Source organism: Protomyctophum bolini (genome assembly GCF_963924005.1).
Source record: "Protomyctophum bolini genome assembly, chromosome: 8".
In the NCBI taxonomy this organism is placed as follows: domain Eukaryota; kingdom Metazoa; phylum Chordata; class Actinopteri; order Myctophiformes; family Myctophidae; genus Protomyctophum; species Protomyctophum bolini.
The window spans coordinates 12,531,285-12,549,406 of record NC_137869.1 but is presented as its reverse complement, the minus strand read 5'-3'; the positions used below and the strand labels follow the sequence as shown (position 1 = coordinate 12,549,406).

Sequence of the window (18,122 nt, the reverse complement as noted above, 5' to 3'; positions counted from 1 at the left end):
AACATGATGCTAACACCAAAATGGGTGCCCGGTCAGAATGGGTTAATTTACAAAAAAAGACAAAAAGTTAAAATATGGAGATAAGAGGTTTCTACCCGACAGCAACGATATACTTTACATTAACCCATTTTGAGCGGGAACTCTTTTGGTGGTTACATACCGGTCCGGTACGTTATGTTATAATTTAGCTATGGAAAAATAGCTCATAGCGCGGCATACTGCTATGAGCTTGTAGGTCTGCTATTTTCAGAGAATTGTCATGATTTAGAAAACGTTTTATTTTATTTCGACGTCAGGCCTGAATGTGTTAAATGGCTCTGTCAGGATGGTAGACATTGAATGATGCTGCTGGGGGCCAGGAAGATCCCGGAGTGGCACTCATGCTGCCAAGGTGACTGACTATAGGCCAGGGAAGGGCTGGTAAAAGTATCAATACCACAATGTACAAAGAAATACTCTGTTACAAGTAAAAGGCCTGTATTCAAAGTTTCTTCTTTATGCATCTATTATATACCTATCCATTTCTGAAGGTGCTCACCCAGGGCTGATCCAACCGATATGCATATGGAGATCCCTGATGCAATCAGTATATGCCTGTATATGGGCATACCCATACTGTATATGTGTCAGTCCTTGTCCATTTTATGCCCATATATGGTCATAGTGATGCCGCGGTCACCTGCTGGCCGGCCTGCTTGCCAACCCATTAGCTAGTTTTAATATACTAGAGGTTCGGCCGCTATGATGCAGATCTACAAGCTCACAATGCGCTGCGATGCGTTGTGATCTTGTAGATCGGCTATTTGTGAGGGGCTCCATGCCCAGCTTTGTGTTTGTGTGTAACCCATAGCGATGATTTGATTGGCTGAGCCAATGTGTGTACCAAATAGCGATTATTTTATTGGCTGAGCAATGCGTGTACCCCATAGCAATGATCTGATTGGCTGAGCATGCACAGCTTTCTGACCTTGTCTGCGTGTACCACGGAATTGAGGATAAAAACTGAGGGCCGCTCTTATCATCATAATATCGTCACTTTATTGTCATTCCGGCGAATCACAATTTTCTGCCCTCACTTTTTATCCTCAATACGTACTTTGCTCATCTCAATTCCGTGCTCAGCCAATCAAATCATCGCTATGATTCACACAAACCCACAAAGCTGGGCATTCGAAAAGTTGTCGTATTTATTCACGATCATTAGTGAGGAGCATATGAAGATGGGTTGGAAAGTGGTGAAGTGGTCCTTAACAGTTATCGCACCATTGGTGTTGATCTACGGCAATTAATAAATGCTAGGTTTATTCTACGGCCCAGCGCAGACTTAGAGTGCAGAGTGACTTAGAGCGCAGAGTTCCATTAGACTCTGTTGGCTCCGTTTGATAAACGGGACGTGACCACGCATTGTCCAACCTCCTAACATAAGATAAAGACCGGAAGTCTGGAAATGTGGCTTTTCAAAAATAAGAGCTGAACAGGGAAAAATGCTGGTGTGAATTATATCACAGTTATACATGCTGGCGTAGTTTGGGTTAATTTAAGAACAGTACTTGAGTAAATGTGCTTACTTTCCACTGGGGGGGCGTGTGTGTGTGAGAGAGAGAGAGAGAGAGAGAGAGAGACAGACAGACACGGGGAGGGGAAAGGGAGGCAGGAAAAGGACTGGACGAGCAGGAGGGAGGGAGGGGACTATCACCTTTCTCTACTCAGCATGATGGGGGGGGGGGGGGGGGATGATGGCTAGGAGAACGAAGGCAACCAGGGAGAAGAGAGGGCAAAAAAGGGGCGACTATCGCCTTTCTTTTATCACTACCATCAGCAACACGGGGAGTCGATGATGATCAGATTTCTACTACTCGCACAAAGGCACTCATATTCTGAATAGTAATGCAGCATGATGCATTACATTACACTGGGCGTGTTGACTTATTAATTAAGTCATTCACTGTCATGCTGAGTCCTTTCACTAGCATCTGGCTCCCGCTAACTCACACACACTGTAACATTGTCATTAGCCATTTATAACTGAGGAGTGCACAGTTGTAACCAAATGGACCATAACGTGTCCATTTGGTTATTTGTACATACATGGGCTAGAATGTGAAGTACGGTCGCACTGTGTTTGAGTTGAGTTATGCAGCTTATGTGTGTGTTATATCTACAATGATGGCATTAGACCTTATTACAGTAAACTGCTTATGTGTGTGTTATATCTACAATGATGGCATTAGACCTTATTACAGTAAACTGCTTATGTGTGTGTTTGCGAACGCAGTGAGCACTTACTATGAGACCTAGTAGATCATGTCTGTGCGTGCGTGTGTCCCCCCTTTGTGCCCATATATGGAGCTGAGTGATTTGTTTGTGATTGATGCAACACATTCCATATTTGGACGTATAGCTGCTTTGGGGACTCCTTATATGGTTATGGCTGAGTCATGGTGACATGAGACTTAAAAAAAGAATAACTTAAAAATAAATCTTGAAAGAACCCAAATATGTACGAGCTGCGTTCGCTTCCCGCGTTTGCGCGTCTTACTGGTATATCTACAATGATGGCATTAGACCTTATTACAGTAAACTGCTTATGTGTGTGTTTGCGAACGCAGTGAGCACTTACTATGAGACCTAGTAGATCATGTCTGTGCGTGCGTGTGTCCCCCCTTTGTGCCCATATATGGAGCTGAGTGATTTGTTTGTGATTGATGCAACACATTCCATATTTGGACGTATAGCTGCTTTGGGGACTCCTTATATGGTTATGGCTGAGTCATGGTGACATGAGACTTAAAAAAAGAATAACTTAAAAATAAATCTTGAAAGAACCCAAATATGTACGAGCTGCGTTCGCTTCCCGCGTTTGCGCGTCTTACTGGTATATCTACAATGATGGCATTAGACCTTATTACAGTGTTCTGAATGGTATTGTCTCTACTCGAGGATCATCAGTGTGTAACCTAATGTTTGTTATGAGGTCTAGATGAGGAGTATAAGCATTCATTTGTATGTAACGATAAGGTGTGTCCATTATAGTTAAAGTAGCTATAAGCAATACTTTTTAATGACCTTTTAGTTTTTTTGGTATTCAGACAGCGAGCAATGAGTAAAAAGCTCTCCAAAAAAATTTAGTCTCTGACACTAGGAGCCACAATCTGCATTCAAAGATGTTCCTAGAAGCCTTGTCATAAAGCTCAATCAAAAATGTGCGCGAGGCTCCAGTTAACAGATTAGCGTTTTTAATGCTAGTGAAGGATCAGATCATGTGATCGAAACGCGAGGAGGGGATCTTCAGCGGATTCTGTCGTTCTTCCGGTTTCTTGGAAACGCCCCCAGCCACTGCGTTTAGTTTTACTAAGGTTACTGAGGTTAGGTTTAGTTTTACTGAGGTTAGGTTTAGAGTTATGTTTAGGCTGTCAATCACAGCGACTGGCAAGTCACAGCGCATCCTTTACGTCACCATTTACTCAACCCGCTGAAGGAACCATTAACCATACATGCTCACGATAGAAATATGGACGGCTAATACTTCCGGTTCACAAGCCACGTCACAGGGTCCTCTTTGTAGTTTTTGCCTGGCACGGGTGACGGGGCGCCTGAAGATATGCCTGGCAGTTAAATTTGCGGTATGCAGTGTTTTACACATTGCTGTTTCATGATGATAATATAATAATAAACTTAATTTATTATTATATAAAAGAGGACAACACATAATATAACGATCACACTCGTGTGAAGTGACGGGTGCTCTTATCATCATCTCATTCTGGCCAATCACAATTTGCGTCATGTCATCATGACATAAAATAGACACTATGATGTAAAATTCTCCATTCCTTGTGAATGGGAATTTAATGTTTGTAGGACGAAATTTGTGGACGGACACAAAAAACTGGATATAGGAGCGACTAGGGCCCCTCAAAATAGACTGTATAAATATATATATATATATATATATATATATAGCTGTCTTTTTATATTATGTCATGTGTCTTGGTAGTAGTGATAACACTGGTTAGGACACTAACAATGCTAATATTGGTGGTAATGTGATGTGCAGAGGTGAAGAGGAGACGATGACTGTGTGTTAATGCTTCCCTGGTACATCTCTTGGCAGATTACCAGCTTCGGACAAACTAAAGGGCACACATGCGGCCAGATGAATGGATACTTTCCCTCTCTCTCTCTCTCTCTCTCCCCCTCCTCTCTTTCCCATCTCTCCCTGTGACTCCCTGGCAGCGAGGGACAGCAGAGGACAAGAGGAGGGGAAGACGTCAAACTTTCTTCACGCTGTGCATGAGACAAATGCAGACATTTCTTTCAGCCCTTCCTGCAATACGGATGTGTAATTGTTGCTGATCCCAGAACAAACGATTTATGCCATCACCTCCGAGCTGTGGTTTTAATGCGTCCCTCTGGACTGCAGGAACACATTTTATTATGAACTTGGACACTAGCTAGCCCGTCTGGATTTAACAGGCTCTCGTTTTCTATTCACAATATGAAACCTTTCAAACTTTATGAGATGGTACTGTATGGGTACCATTTGAAGGATTTCAGAAACTGCATTTTTAGACTTGCACTGCACGACAACAATTAAAAATTACTTCATGCTTGGGATTGAGTTATGACTTATGAGCCACAGTGTTTGGCCTGTTTTTATTGTGGAACATATAAAGTCGTCATTTGTATTTTGGGGCAGTTATAGTAATGTTTATTTCTCAACAGGACATGATAATGTAGACATGACAGCTACTGAAATTAATGCACAGTAGTCCTTTTCTTTCTTCAAGAGATGGTTCTGGTTGGATTTCATACCTAGGTCACATGTTGTTCGAGAGATGTGGCATTTGGCCATGAATACCAAGATGTTTGTTCCTGTATTATCCACTTAAAATGTTTTCTTTGTATGAGTATCATTACCTTTAGTGAGGCCAACATTATCCCCAGTGCATTGAAATCGACACCAGTGACGGCACAGCCAGATCAATGATTAATAAGGTGTAAGATTGTCAGAGCCGCCGGCTGTGTAACATAATATTGTCGACACGCTTGTGAGGCCAGAAACCTTGTCCTCGTTCTCCCAATCAGCTTGCACATGGCAACTGGAAGGAAAATAGTGAAGGAATGGGAACTGTCTTGTATTTGATCTCATCCTTTAAACCATACTTTCAACTTGGTGTTCCTACTTTGGGCATGTTAAAGCCAAAATGGCATATCTAGGCGTTCACAGCGCTCCACAATGCAATCTGAGCAATTGCAATTGTGAGCTAGTAGATCACCTACTGCATTATTGCCCTGCAAAAACATTGTAGAACTTAAGTATAAAATGGGGTTTAAGTGACTAAGCGATGCATTGTGAGCCTATAGATATTGCTGACAAAGACCTTTGGTAGAGGGGGAAAAGAAAGCAGCCAAGTATTGACCCCTGGGTTACTCCAGTCAATGAAGGATATAGTTTAAGTGGTTAAGTAAGTGCCATTTGTACTCTGTAAAGGGATGATACTTGTTATACCCTTTTTAATAAACCAAACCATGTAGGACCAGAAGTTGGGGAAATCCCTGAAGTTAGAATAACTTTAATAATAACATTTTCTGCACTGTTCTTATTTTTTCTTGGCCATCAAAGTCCTTTCCAATACTGTACGGTAGTGTATGATGTAATTAGCTGCCTCTCTTGTTCATGCTTTGTTGTTCCACCATCATCAGTTCAACTACACGGCCAACAGCGTAGAATAGACTTGTGTTTCTGCTTGAACCTCTCAAATCAATTCACTCTGTTGTAACGACACAACCCCAACATTTCATTTGCAACTTGTGTGTAAATGTAAAATTAGTTTTTACAGGATCTGTTTTTTGTAAATGTGGGGGGAAAAAGGGATATATTTGGAAAATAAATTTTGTATCTTGTCTGTATGTAGTATAATTGTTTAGTTTTTCTTTTGTAATATGGGTTTTGTGTACAAACCTGAGGATGCTTTGATGCAGACAACTAAAGTCAAAAGGGTGTTTTGTACTGATTGCAGCATAAGGCTATCAAGTCGTGTTTGTGCTTATTTGGCGCCGACTCCCATGAAGAGCTGACTGCACACCAGCTGTCCTTGTTACCATTCAAATTATTTTATGGCTGGTAAAATACTTTGAATTTCCATTATGCAAAATACAACGGGAAGAAATCTCAGATTACTTTCTAAAAAGGTCTTCAAGCAAGATGCTACATTTAAGGCTTGCTTGATATTCATTGTACCTCGCACTAGAACGTGGTGTGAGCCTGTACCGTAGTAGGCAAATTTTGGCACACCACTTAAATCAAAGCAGAAATCAAGCTTAAAGTTCATACAACATTTTGGCTTTGCCTCTCAGGACTCTGCAGTACGTTTTCAGCATAAACTTTACATCTTACTCGGTCTCTTTGACAAATTGTCTCAGCCTGACATGACAAGCCTTGCATCCTCCGCCCCTCTTTTTTTCACCTCTATCAACCGCACCAGCCCGTCTCCTCGCTGTCATGCATAAACAAACACAACCTGCCATGGATTTACTGTAGGTCAGGGGACAGTCTTCTGTGAATGGCGATTACACAGCTGTGTGTGTGTGTGAGCAGTGAAAGTGTTAATTTATCCAATTGTAACAAGTTTACAAACTGAATCAAATGTGCACCTCCTGTAATTGACAGGATTTGATGTGTAAAAGTGGGTGGGAGCTGTAAAGTGTGTGTGTGTGTGTGTGTGTGTGTGTGTGTGCGCATGCATGCGGTGCAAGCCAATGCCAGCCCCTGCAGGCTGCCGCCTTGTGCATTGTCCCTCCACTCAGCTGTCCGTCATCACTCTAACAATGGCTGACTCTGTGACCTCCTTGTCTCACAGCAACAGGCTATGCATATGCACAGAGCGATAAGGAGGTGTGACTGGCACACAGCAAAGCATGCACACTCACACCCCTGTCTAACAATGCACGTCCTTTTTCTGAGTTTCTTGATAAAACTGCAAAGCTGATCAATGACTCGCGGGGGCTTTGTGAAAGATTTGCATATATTCTTTCATTTGCCACCATTCAGTACCAAGTTCTGTTTCTTACCTTACCTTTTTTTTTTTTTTTTTTTTTTTACTTTTGAGGCAACACAACGTTTATTATGAAATAAGTATCTCGTGCAAGTGCAATGATGTTCTGACATTAACCATACTGTTCAACAATCTGATTTGATTTGACAAAACCTTTATATGTATGAGACCCTTGGAATGGATTTACCCCAAAGCATCCTCATTGTATTTAAAACTGTTCGATCTAAAGTCAGCAGTCAAAGAATTTGGCAGGTCAATGCCTACGGTCTACTATAGTCATTCTATTTAGGTTTCCTGTTGTCATTGTCATTTAATGTCTCTCTATCACCCCTGCAATATATCCACACTACAGAGATGCTTTAGGGAATCGGGCCCTCCGTGTTTATGGGCATTTGAGTCAATACTGTGTTATTGTGCAAACACAATCCATGCCGGCTCTCTGAAGTGCTTTATCAATATTGCACCAATGATTGTTGTGTCAGGGGTACAGGCAGGTGATGGTTCGATTGGTTATTCTCTTGAGTCTCATGAGGTTTGGAGAGGCAGGTCACGGCAAACCCTGCAGTGTTGACAAAAGTGTCGTGTAGAAAAACAAATAATAATCAACCTATGAACTAGTCTAGAAAGGTTTCGTGTCACAGTGGGACCCAGGCTGTTGGTCCCGTGTTGTGTCAGGTGTAAAGAATTGGCATGGACACGCCTACAAGGCATAAAATAGTCCCCTGAAGATTTTACTGTGTAGGCTAACAGTTATTTTGCATCAGCACCCTAGTACATTTTCATTTTTCCATTTGACGACTGAGGTAAATGAAGCACAGGTCGACTGTAAAAATGGAAATACTAATTGTACAGCCTTTAATTTGTTATTGTCTCTCTATAATCCATTCCAGAACTACCACATTAGCTTGAACCTAGATGGAGGGTGCACAAAGGAACATAGAATATAGGTTACCATTGTGACAGGATTTATCATGTTAGAATGTGAGTTTAGATACAGCTGTTAGCCACTTCCTTACATTCATAACCATACCCAAATCCAAGCCCAATCCATGTATTCTGATGTCCGTAAGAGAACTGAAACGTCTCTGGTTCAGTTCCAAACTGGATCTATGTCTTCCCGTCCTCTCTGCCCTTGCTTTCCTGTGTCTCTTATCCACAGAAATCAATAAGATGCAATAAAAATAACCTTAAAAAAAGATAAACCCATTTCTTCCCCAATTTCTCATTCTTTAATCGTATTACTTCCTGCTTGCCTCTCTCCCATAGGCAGCTTGTCTCGCATCCCCATTGTCTGCCCACAGTTCTATCCATTATTGTGCAAATGTGATGTTCTGCCCACATTTGTTCTGTTATTGAAGACAGACATCTCCTCGCTGCACCTGTGTCATTTAAATTCCCTCCATACCAAAGCACAAAAGCAGCTTCTCTACAAACATCTTTCTCTGCAGTTGAACGAAGAAGCTGGATCCTGTGAAATGTGTTTTGAATCTTTGTGCCCGTCGTCTCGGCTGGATCTCAAAACTTTTACTGTTGTCCCTGATGTTTGTGCATGAAATCGCCTCGAACTCCAGAGTGTCAAAATTGTCTGACCCACTGAGACAAACACAACATTACGTACTGTAGATGCCACGCTTTAAATTGTCATATCAGGTTAGCCAGACTGGAGGTTGTCTCTCTGCGCGCCTGGTGATCCATGTGTCCAGAAACCGTGAAGATATTCACAACCCGGTCCATCAACCTCCGTCCATGCCTCGTCCTCTCAAGCAGGAGCACGGCAGCAGAGTACACCCCCGCCCCCAGCACCGCAGCCCCCCCTCCGGCCAGCAGAACCACGCCAGAGATGTACATGTCATTCAGGGCTTGACCCGGCTTTGGCATGTGGTTAGCCAGGGCCAACCGTAGTAGAACCGTGCCACAAATCAGTAACGACAGTCCGGTGATCAAGACCACCAGAAGATCTGACAAGCCGCCACTTTTGAGCATATCAATCCGTCGCCTGCTTCGAACGCAGTTCATGTCCTGGACGGCCGAGCTGAGAAGCTGTTTAAGCAGAACCCCCAGGGCTAGCAGGCAGAGTGCTGTGCCTACACCCAGTCGCCACTCGCTTGAGACGCTGGTGGTGGTGGACAGGAGGCCCACACCGCCCAGCCCGCAACCCAGGATCAGCAGCATGGCGACGCAGTAGCAGAGCAGGGACTTCCCAGGCTCTCTGAACCACCACAGCTCCACCTGCTCCTCCAGGATGCTGTGCTGGATTTGGGCCGGGTCGGCCAGGCCATGGAGCCCTCTGGGCCCCTGCAGGGGAGGGAAGTCCTCCAGTTCGGGCATCGTCCAGTCACTCCCAGCCTGTCGGACAAGGCTGCCACCACTACAGCGGAATGGATAACCACCAGAGAATCCGCACGCCCCTTTACAGGTCTTGTAAATGGATTATGGTAGCCCCTCCCAGTGTACACAAGATGCTGGAACCCTAACCCTACGGCAAATGACTCAATACTGAGTAATGAAGCTGAAATGCAAAAACAACCTTTAGAAAGAGTCTCTTGTTTCTATGTCTATGGAGAGATCCTTTGTGGTTTACTCTGGATCCCTTGCCCGAAAGTGAATCCAAATCCTCCAAATGAAGTATCTGCAGAAGTCTCAGGTCTATGTTGCAGAACGACATCAGTCACCTGGGGAGAGGAGAGATACAATAGTTGCATTTACAGGAGGACAGAAAATCTTTCAGCCCTTTGTCCCGATCATTCATTAACACTCTGAACAAGGCAAAATCCCTCTCCATGGGGACATGCCATCTAAACTTGTGTAGTGTACAGTAGATATAGGTGATTGTGGCGAGACGCCTGTATCGCACATCCAAGTATAAATCAGGCATTGGCGTGCAAGTGAGCAGCACGCACACACATGCGCGAACACACACACACGACCAGCATCTATTTTGTAGCTTCTCTGATCATCCAAACCTGCTTTGGATGATGAAAAACTTGCTATGCTGACTCTGGCAACCTTTCTCTCATTATCGCTATGCTAATGAGTTCCCTCTACAGAGGCAACAGCATTAAAGTCACTGTCAGCCGCCAACAGAATAAACAATGCCCACGCAGGCACAAAAAATGACACACGTGCACACACGTATGCACGTGTAAACTCTCAAAGATTCCAGCACACGCTCTCAAGGCTCCATGGTCAGTTTTGTGCAACACACCAGTGGTGGAAGATGTTCTCAGATTTTATTTTCTTGTTTCTACCAGTGTAGAAACCGTAGAAATAGAGGGTATGCGAGTGACTGTATCATCATCATACCCGAAAGTTATGTGGGAATCTAAACAGAAAAGTTTTTTTCTGATTGCATTAAATAACGTTAAACTCACTTTGCCACTCGATATGCTACTCACTTTATGCATGCGCATACTCTCTATACAAGTATAAGTTCTGTATTCAAATTTTACGTGAGTAAAAGTACAAAAGTATTAGTTTCAAAATACACCTAGAGTACCAAAGTAAAAAAAATCTACAAGTTCACAATGTTCACATCGACCTGCCAAAATTGTGATTTGCCTCTGAGATGTAGTGGAGTAGAAGTACTACAGTACCTAGTTACTTTCCACCACTGCAACGCACACACCTACTGTACACCTTCACAGCAGTTTCTCCTGGATTCTGTATGCCTAGGTCGTATACTCTACCTATACTATACTGCTTTTAGTGTTCAATTAGGGTCGGGACTTATGGCAGTCAAACTGACTCCTTCCATTCCATTTCATTACACTGCTCTGTTCTCTTCTATCCGTTCAATTTGTGGTAATGTGTTTTCATGGACTGCAGTTAGCACTGCATCTGTGAAAAGCCTGTGCTTTGTTCAGCCTGTGTTTTTAAGTCTTAGCATATTTAATCTCTTTTCTGTAGTTGTGGCCCTATACTACCCCCCCCCCCCTTCCCCCCCCCCCCCACACACACACACACACACACACACACACACACAGGCTCAAGGTTATGGCTGTTGACAGCTTGTCTTTAAAAAGCTGTCAGCGGCTTTATTGCTATCAAAATCGGCAGTGCACGAAGTAAGCCCACGCAGCCCGGGACAAGCTGACAGGAGTTACAGCTTGTCCTCACGGGCCGCGTTCCGCGCTAACACAAACACAGCACTGCAAATGCTTTACATTCTACTCCATTACAGAATACATTTTGATTTCAGAAACATTCATTTACCAGTAATCAGTTAATATCACCTCGACAGTGTCTGGTAAAGATGGACACATTTATGGTTTCAATTGTTCTTATATAATTGCATCTACTGTACTGTATTTGTCTTTTTATAGTGTAACTGCTGCACAACCAATTACCGCTCTGGGGGAATTTTAAGGTTGTTAATTCAGCAAACAAGTGAAATTACAGATCTTAGTTTTTATTTGTTTTAGTCATTGACTCATTTCTGTCGGGCAGAAACCTTTTGTAATCTCCATATTTCATCTTTTTGTGTTTTATCATATTTTAATGCTCTATTTTATACTTAGTCTTAAAACAGTGTTGTGGAAAAGTAGTGAAAATAGCCTAACCCCAACTCAATTTCTAACCCTCGCATCGCCACATCTAGATCTTCTAATTCCACACAATCTTTTGAAAATGTTTTTCTGTATTAAATAACATGCTCAAAATAGGTTTGCCAGGTTGAAAGTTTGTCTGTGGGTTTTATGAAATTGAACCAATGAAAAGTATTAACAAGGCCATGTGACTAAATAATAACTACATTGGATACATTGGAACACAAGTTATTTTTTGAAAAGTAAGTTTTTAGCTGGAGGGCCACAGGCCCAAAAGCTCAAGGAATAGGGTTTAACCTGTGATGTCATACTTTTATTTGTGTTTTTTCTATTCATTTGGTCATTGAGGTGCACAGAATGCCGGAAACATCGCGAAACAAAGTTATGTCTATAGCTGATTTTTTTTTTAATGTTGCCTTATATTGGTGTGGTATACAAAAAAGGCTTTTTTTCGCGATGTTTCCAGCAGAGCAGGCCTCTCATTCTGTGGACCTTAATGACCAAATGAATATAAAAAACACAAAAAGTACGGCATGACATCACAAGTTTGCCTGACACAGATCCACTCAATCCACTATGGGTCTGTGTGTTCACCTCTGCTAGACACTGAGGCTGTGCGGTAGTGTTCATGATGCCACAGACAGAATGACATATGGTGCAAGCATAAGGTGTGAAATAATGAACAGTGAGGAAATTACAGCAAACGATGAGGGGTGTTTATTAGCTACATGCTGTTCTGGAAGATGTTTATGTCCTCCAATGTTTTTTCACAATTCACATGTTAAGACTGAAGATATGAAGATATGAGTTCAAATCAGTATCAGTATTCAAACGTTTGTCTCGATTGCGAGTAATGAAAGATTTATTTTGATCAAATAGTGAAAATAGCAGATCTACAATCTCACAATGAGTCTCATGTTGTGAGCTTGTGGACTGGTCATTTTTGTACATGACTAATTTTACAATTTAGTATAAAACTGGTTTTAAATTCAGACTAATCAATTTAATATAAAAAATTGTTCATGTCAATTCACAAATACTGTGCGTGCGCATGTACGCGTGCGACCGTGCGTGCGCATGTACGCGTGCGACCGTGCGTACGTGCTGCATGTGTGTATATCAAAACTTTGTTTGGAGAGAGTGCAGGTGTACAGTATGTGTCTGTGCATGAGTGACATGAGTCCATCCATGTTTGTTAAGGGTTTCTTGTGAGAGTGTATACATAAGCATGTGGTGCGTATTAGAACCTACACGCCTCATTACAACATACTGTGCATGAGATATGTGTACATATATTACCCTATAAGTGCATGTGTGCGTGTTACTGAGCCACTAATTAATCCCAGCTGGTTTGCGCTTGGTGTGACAGGTAGCACCACAGAAATAGCAGTGTGTGTGTGTGTGTGTGTGTGTGTGTGTGTGTGTGTGTGTGTGTGTGTGTGTGTGTGTGTGTGTGTGTGTGTGTGTGTGTGTGTGTGTGTGTGTGTGTGTGTGTGTGTGTGTGTGTGTGTGTGTGTGTGTGTGTGTGTGTGTGTGTGTGTGTGTGTGTGTGTGTGTGTGTGTGTGTGTGTGTGTGTGTGTGTGCGTGCGTGTGCGTGTCAAGGCCAGAAAGTAGTTTTTTGCCACTCAGTAGCTGTTCCCGCATAACTTCCCGGTATGATGATGATGTCACGCGCATACCCTCTATTATGTCAGTGGTTTTTGTTGACTATAAGAATCTTTATTTCGGGCCGTATGTTAGAGGGTGTGCCTCTCTCTTATCACCTCGAAGACCTCTTACCTCCGTCATATCAGCTCTGTTATATTGGCCTCATAAATGCCTTAATCAGGCTGGTTCTCTCTGCACTGGTCTCCAATAAACGGGCCAAAATCAGTATACTGTTATAGGTTAAGCCTGTGACATCTATGACATACCGTATATGAGGTATGGCTCCAAATGTGGATTCCAAAAATGATCAGAGCCCATACAACTTCCATTATAAGATCAAAAACAAAACCTACGTATTTATGTGAAAGAAAATTGTCACGGTACGTCTGTGCGTCTGTGGGCTACTGGCAGTGTGCACAAGAAATTGCAAGATTATACCTTCAGACACATGTCACAGACGGAACCTCTTATAGACTATAGACTCCTGCAGTCTAGTTCATTTTCAAAACATAACTAGACTTGGTTCCACAAACATGCATTCATCATGTGGTTTATCCCCAAAACAAGTGAAGCTTTTGCCTGCTGAACCTCAACCCCACACCTCTCTGTGCAAAATATGTATTTGCAAAGGCGTCTGGCTGTACCAGTTAGCATTATAATGTCCTTATTAGGTTGCTTAATTGTATTTTCCCTAATATGAATCATTTCTTAAGGGCATAGATGCATCATGGATACCATTTTCTTCAGTCAACTTTCAAGAGGTCATCAAAGATAAGCTAGAGATTAAACTCTGTCTCTTCTGATATTTGAGAGACTTCACTCATCACTGCAATATGAGAAAACCATTACACTCTAATTAGCCTCTTGAGCCCCAATCCCCCGCCGGTGGTCCTCATGAACAGCTCTCAGCGGGTAAATGGGGCTGGTCAAGGTCTTAGGTTCCAACTCCGATATGTTTGATTTCCCCTCCTGGACCCCCCTGTGGTTTAAGAGTTTTTAAACAGCATACCCCCACCACAGTCATTATTTTGTGTCTTGTTTGGGGGTGGTGATAGAATAGATCGTAACCATAAGTTATCGGTGCTCGTCCTTAATGTACTATAACTTTACATTATTTTGATGACATTGTAATGGATTTTTTTTCTTTTCGTTTAGTCTTCATTTGGTCCAAGTTCATGAAAAGAATTTGGTAGTTCATAATAATAATCTTGTGTGAAATCATAATCATCTGCTACTCTCCTACTGGAACGTCATGCGTAATTTATGCTCCATCGTATGATGATGTCGGGCATGCGACACTTTTTACAATGATGTATAAATCAGGCTTAACGCATGAAAGAAACAGCAAGGGTCTGTAATGAAAGATGCTGATAGAAGGCAGCTCAAAGCAGCAGTGAAACAGAGTGCTGATGGACCATGCAACAATTCATTTGACAAAGATTATATCCAAAGAAGATCCTAGATAGGGTTCTTTTAAACTAAAGTGACAAGAATAATAAGTATGTCTAGAAAAGCCACATTGAAAAACCACAATGAGTGGAGAGGGGCTGATACTTGTGCTCCAAACATTGTCGGGTTATGCTAATGATCTGTGAGTGATGATGACAAATCCAAGAGATAATCAGAAACTTTGCAATCTATTTCTATCCCCCATCATTAGTGCTTTCTCTCACATGTTCATATTATCACTCTCTCTCTCTCTCAGCCCACAAGGTCAACAAAGAAGGAAAGAAAAATCTTTGGAAGAAAAAAGAAAAACACTCAATACTCCAATTACCTGGGATGCTGTGAGACTCGGTATTCCCCCTTCTGTTGTGTCGGCCCACTGTATTCACTTTACTTGCCATTAGTGTCTCATTTTATTGCGTGTTTTCTTTTTCAAATTGGTTGTCCAGCATTGTATTCTAACAAGAACGCAGACCAACATGGAGTAGATTCATGCAGTACAATATTATCCGGGAATATTGGATGAGCTGTTAAGATTTGCTTCAGCCCGAAAAGGCACAGAAAAGTACAGTTGCAGAAGACTTTCAGTCACGTGGGAGAAACTGCCTCTGCACTGACACAAAATGGAAGTTTGACCTCTGAGCCAACACAAGTTCTCTCAATCAGCAGAGTGATTTAGTCCTTTAGAGATTATTTTCAGAGGACTGAGCCTCGCTGTGGGGTCAACATCGCAGTTTGTAGATGAGACAGAAGCACACTTGAGTATGCATGCCTGAATGATGTGGCGAGGTGAAAATATCTTAAGTGTGTACATCCAATCATCAATGAAAAACTAAACTAAAACATGAAAGGAAGTGGGGCGGTGGGTGATTTATGTGCCTTCTGTAATGTAGTTCCTCATGTTACAACGTTTTGACCACAATATCACTCAGACATTTGTTGCCAAAGTTGCAGCATTTAAGACTGTGTCCCCTCATGGGACACTTTCTCTGGCTCTCAACAAATCCTCTGCACTATCCTCGATTGTCCGTGAGGCATACAGGTCGACCAGCCCTTCTTGATCACGCCACTCTCATCCATTTCTAATGGTCTTTGTGCCTCACTGTAATTGTAATGGATGTCTGATGAAATTTGATGTAGATGTCTGATACAGTTTACGTTTATTAGTATGTCTCATAAATACATTCTGAGAGGCACCACACGAGATATCTCGCATAAATATTGGAAGCAAAATACAACGGGCGCCAAATTAACTACTGTAGCTATGGAAAGGGCGCCTCACTGGTCCTGCAACTGAGTTGCCTGCTGTGTGTGTGTGTGTGTGTGTGTGTGTGTGTGTGTGTGTGTGTGTGAGTGTGTTTGTGTGTGTGTTTATTTGAGGGCCATGGGAGGGGGTGGAGGGGAGTTAATGGAACATTGGATGATGTGTTGCCGTGGCGACAAGGCAATACTCTCCTCCCTCCCCTTCCTGTCTCCCTCCGGTCAGGCGTTGTTTCTCTTGGCGTCCCCCCGGGCGAGGAGAGGGGTCAGGGTTGGCTCCATCTGTCTATGTGATGGGCATCCGTGCCAAACGCCACGGGTGCTGGAGAAAGAGGAAAGAATCCTAGCGCAGTGAGTGAGGCAGTGGATGTTTCAGAGATGGCATCTGGAGCCGGACTGAGGAGAGGAAGGGTGCTTTGGGGGAAGCTGCTTCTGAGGCAACGGAATGGGGCTCCAACAAGCTCATGAAAAGCTTGGTGCTGAGGGTGTGTGTGTATGCGGGGGGGGTAAGAGCGAATGGGGCTTCTTGAATCGAGAACAGGGTTTTAGAAGCAAGGACTTCGCCTGGGACAGACGCCTGGAGCTGGGTCTGGAATTCCGTGCTGTTGTTGTACTTGGAGATGCAGTTCAGAATGTGGGTTAGGTTGGAGAGGCTGAATGGCTCTTTATGCAGGCAGACTGCATCCCTCTTTTCTGTACTGTCAGAGTCCAGAGAGCCTCAAAGGGGACAATAGGCCAAGGCAGTGTCAGTGTCCCCACTCTGCTTCCACAGGAACCTGAGACAGACAGATAGACAGATAAAGGCATTAAGAAAGAGGGCGGAGGAAGAGACAGTAAATAGCTTTACATAAACTTTACATGAAACTAGAATTATCCTCTCCTCCATGAGTCACCTTGCCAGTGTTTCTTGTTTTTGTCATTCCCCGTCTGGCCATTGAATTACAACTTGCACCTTTTGACCAATGGTCCCATGATCCCATTAGCCCATTCAAGTCCCTCTGCAAAATGATCATCTTAGAAAGTAATGTAGGGCCATTTTTAGCCATAAACCTGATTTTTGGGAGAAGGGGAATGAAAGCCACATTTACGCCAATTAATCATTCATATATATGGTGACCACGTTGTTTCTACTTCATACTCATGGAGGGCATGAAGTAAGAGCTGCATGGCCGCCTTGTGAATTATAGTCAACAGACAGGAATACAATTTCAGTTTTCCTTGCAAACTAATGACTTCCTTGGAGCATATTGTAGTGGAGACTTCAGTATGATTTTCAAAGTGGTGAAGTTAATAAAAAAGTTTGGTGAAGCTTAAACAGCGTGGGGCACGGTGGCACAGTTGGTAGTGCTCTCGCCTCACAGCTAGAAGGTCCTGGGTTCGATTCCCGCTGGGGACGCTGTGGGCACTGGCGGCGTGTTCCCTCCTCCGCGTCATCAGTGCCCATACCCGAGGCGGGGGTTGGCGAAAGGGCCCTTCTGTGTGGAGTTTGCATGTTCTCTCCGTGTCCCCTAGGGTAGATAACCCTCACAAAAACATGCAGTAATCCTGGTCTCTAAAAAACTACCTCCCCCTGGCCAGCCGGGGCGCCTGATGGAGGGGAAAGGAACTGGTCGGAATAACGTGTCCCTTCCACGCGCTACGTCCGGCCGGGGAAATTCCCCAGAACCCTCTGCAGGTCTCACCCCAGAACTTAAGCCCCTATGGCCTCCTTAAGTGCCTTGCAGAGTCGAACGTAATCGACGCAAGAATACATACTGTACGCAACGAAGGGTGAGAGAAATTTCTCCCTTGCGTTGCGTCAGTTACGTGATCCGTCTAGTTCCGTCGGGTTGAGATCTGATCCCGAGCCTACGCAGCCATATTGCTTGCGTTGCGTACCTTGCGTCGAGGACACCCTGCCCACCTGGAGGCAGCAGAGAGCAAGAAGGCTTTTCCTCCTCTACTCGACCCCTCTTGAAAGAGGACAACACTTCCGCCGGCACATTGAGTTGTAAACGTAAACACGATCGGCATGGATATATCACATTGGAAGTTAAACAGTACAACATGACATCAGTGTTCGAAGCACTGCTTTGCAAACTCGTCTGTGATTATCAGGCCTGGACTGACGTTATGTCCATTTGGCAATGGGCCGCCCAAAGAATGGGCCGCCCCCATTGCTTTAAT

At 43.3% G+C, this 18,122-nt stretch overlaps 2 protein-coding genes across 3 annotated transcripts in view; one reads left to right on the top strand and one right to left on the bottom strand.

Annotated features, from left to right (window-relative positions):
• Nucleotides 1-5,913, top strand: part of ap1m3 (adaptor related protein complex 1 subunit mu 3) — a 36,651-nt gene extending 30,738 nt beyond the window's left edge. For both annotated transcript variants that reach the window (XM_080769302.1, XM_080769303.1), the window contains one exon: nucleotides 4,115-5,913. In XM_080769302.1, the coding sequence (XP_080625428.1) occupies nucleotides 4,115-4,137 (23 nt within the window). In that variant the 3' untranslated portion in view covers nucleotides 4,138-5,913. The remainder of the gene's footprint in view (nucleotides 1-4,114) is intronic.
• A 2,149-nt stretch (nucleotides 5,914-8,062) lies between these two features.
• Nucleotides 8,063-16,182, bottom strand: tmem125a (transmembrane protein 125a). The gene is made up of 2 exons (XM_080769977.1): nucleotides 15,028-16,182; nucleotides 8,063-9,730 (listed from the first exon to the last, which is right to left on the bottom strand). Exon 2 carries the CDS (start codon nucleotides 9,384-9,386, stop codon nucleotides 8,700-8,702), a length of 687 nt encoding a protein of 228 aa, XP_080626103.1. The 5' UTR covers nucleotides 9,387-9,730; nucleotides 15,028-16,182; the 3' UTR covers nucleotides 8,063-8,699.
• Between the last annotated feature and the right edge of the window lie 1,940 nt (nucleotides 16,183-18,122).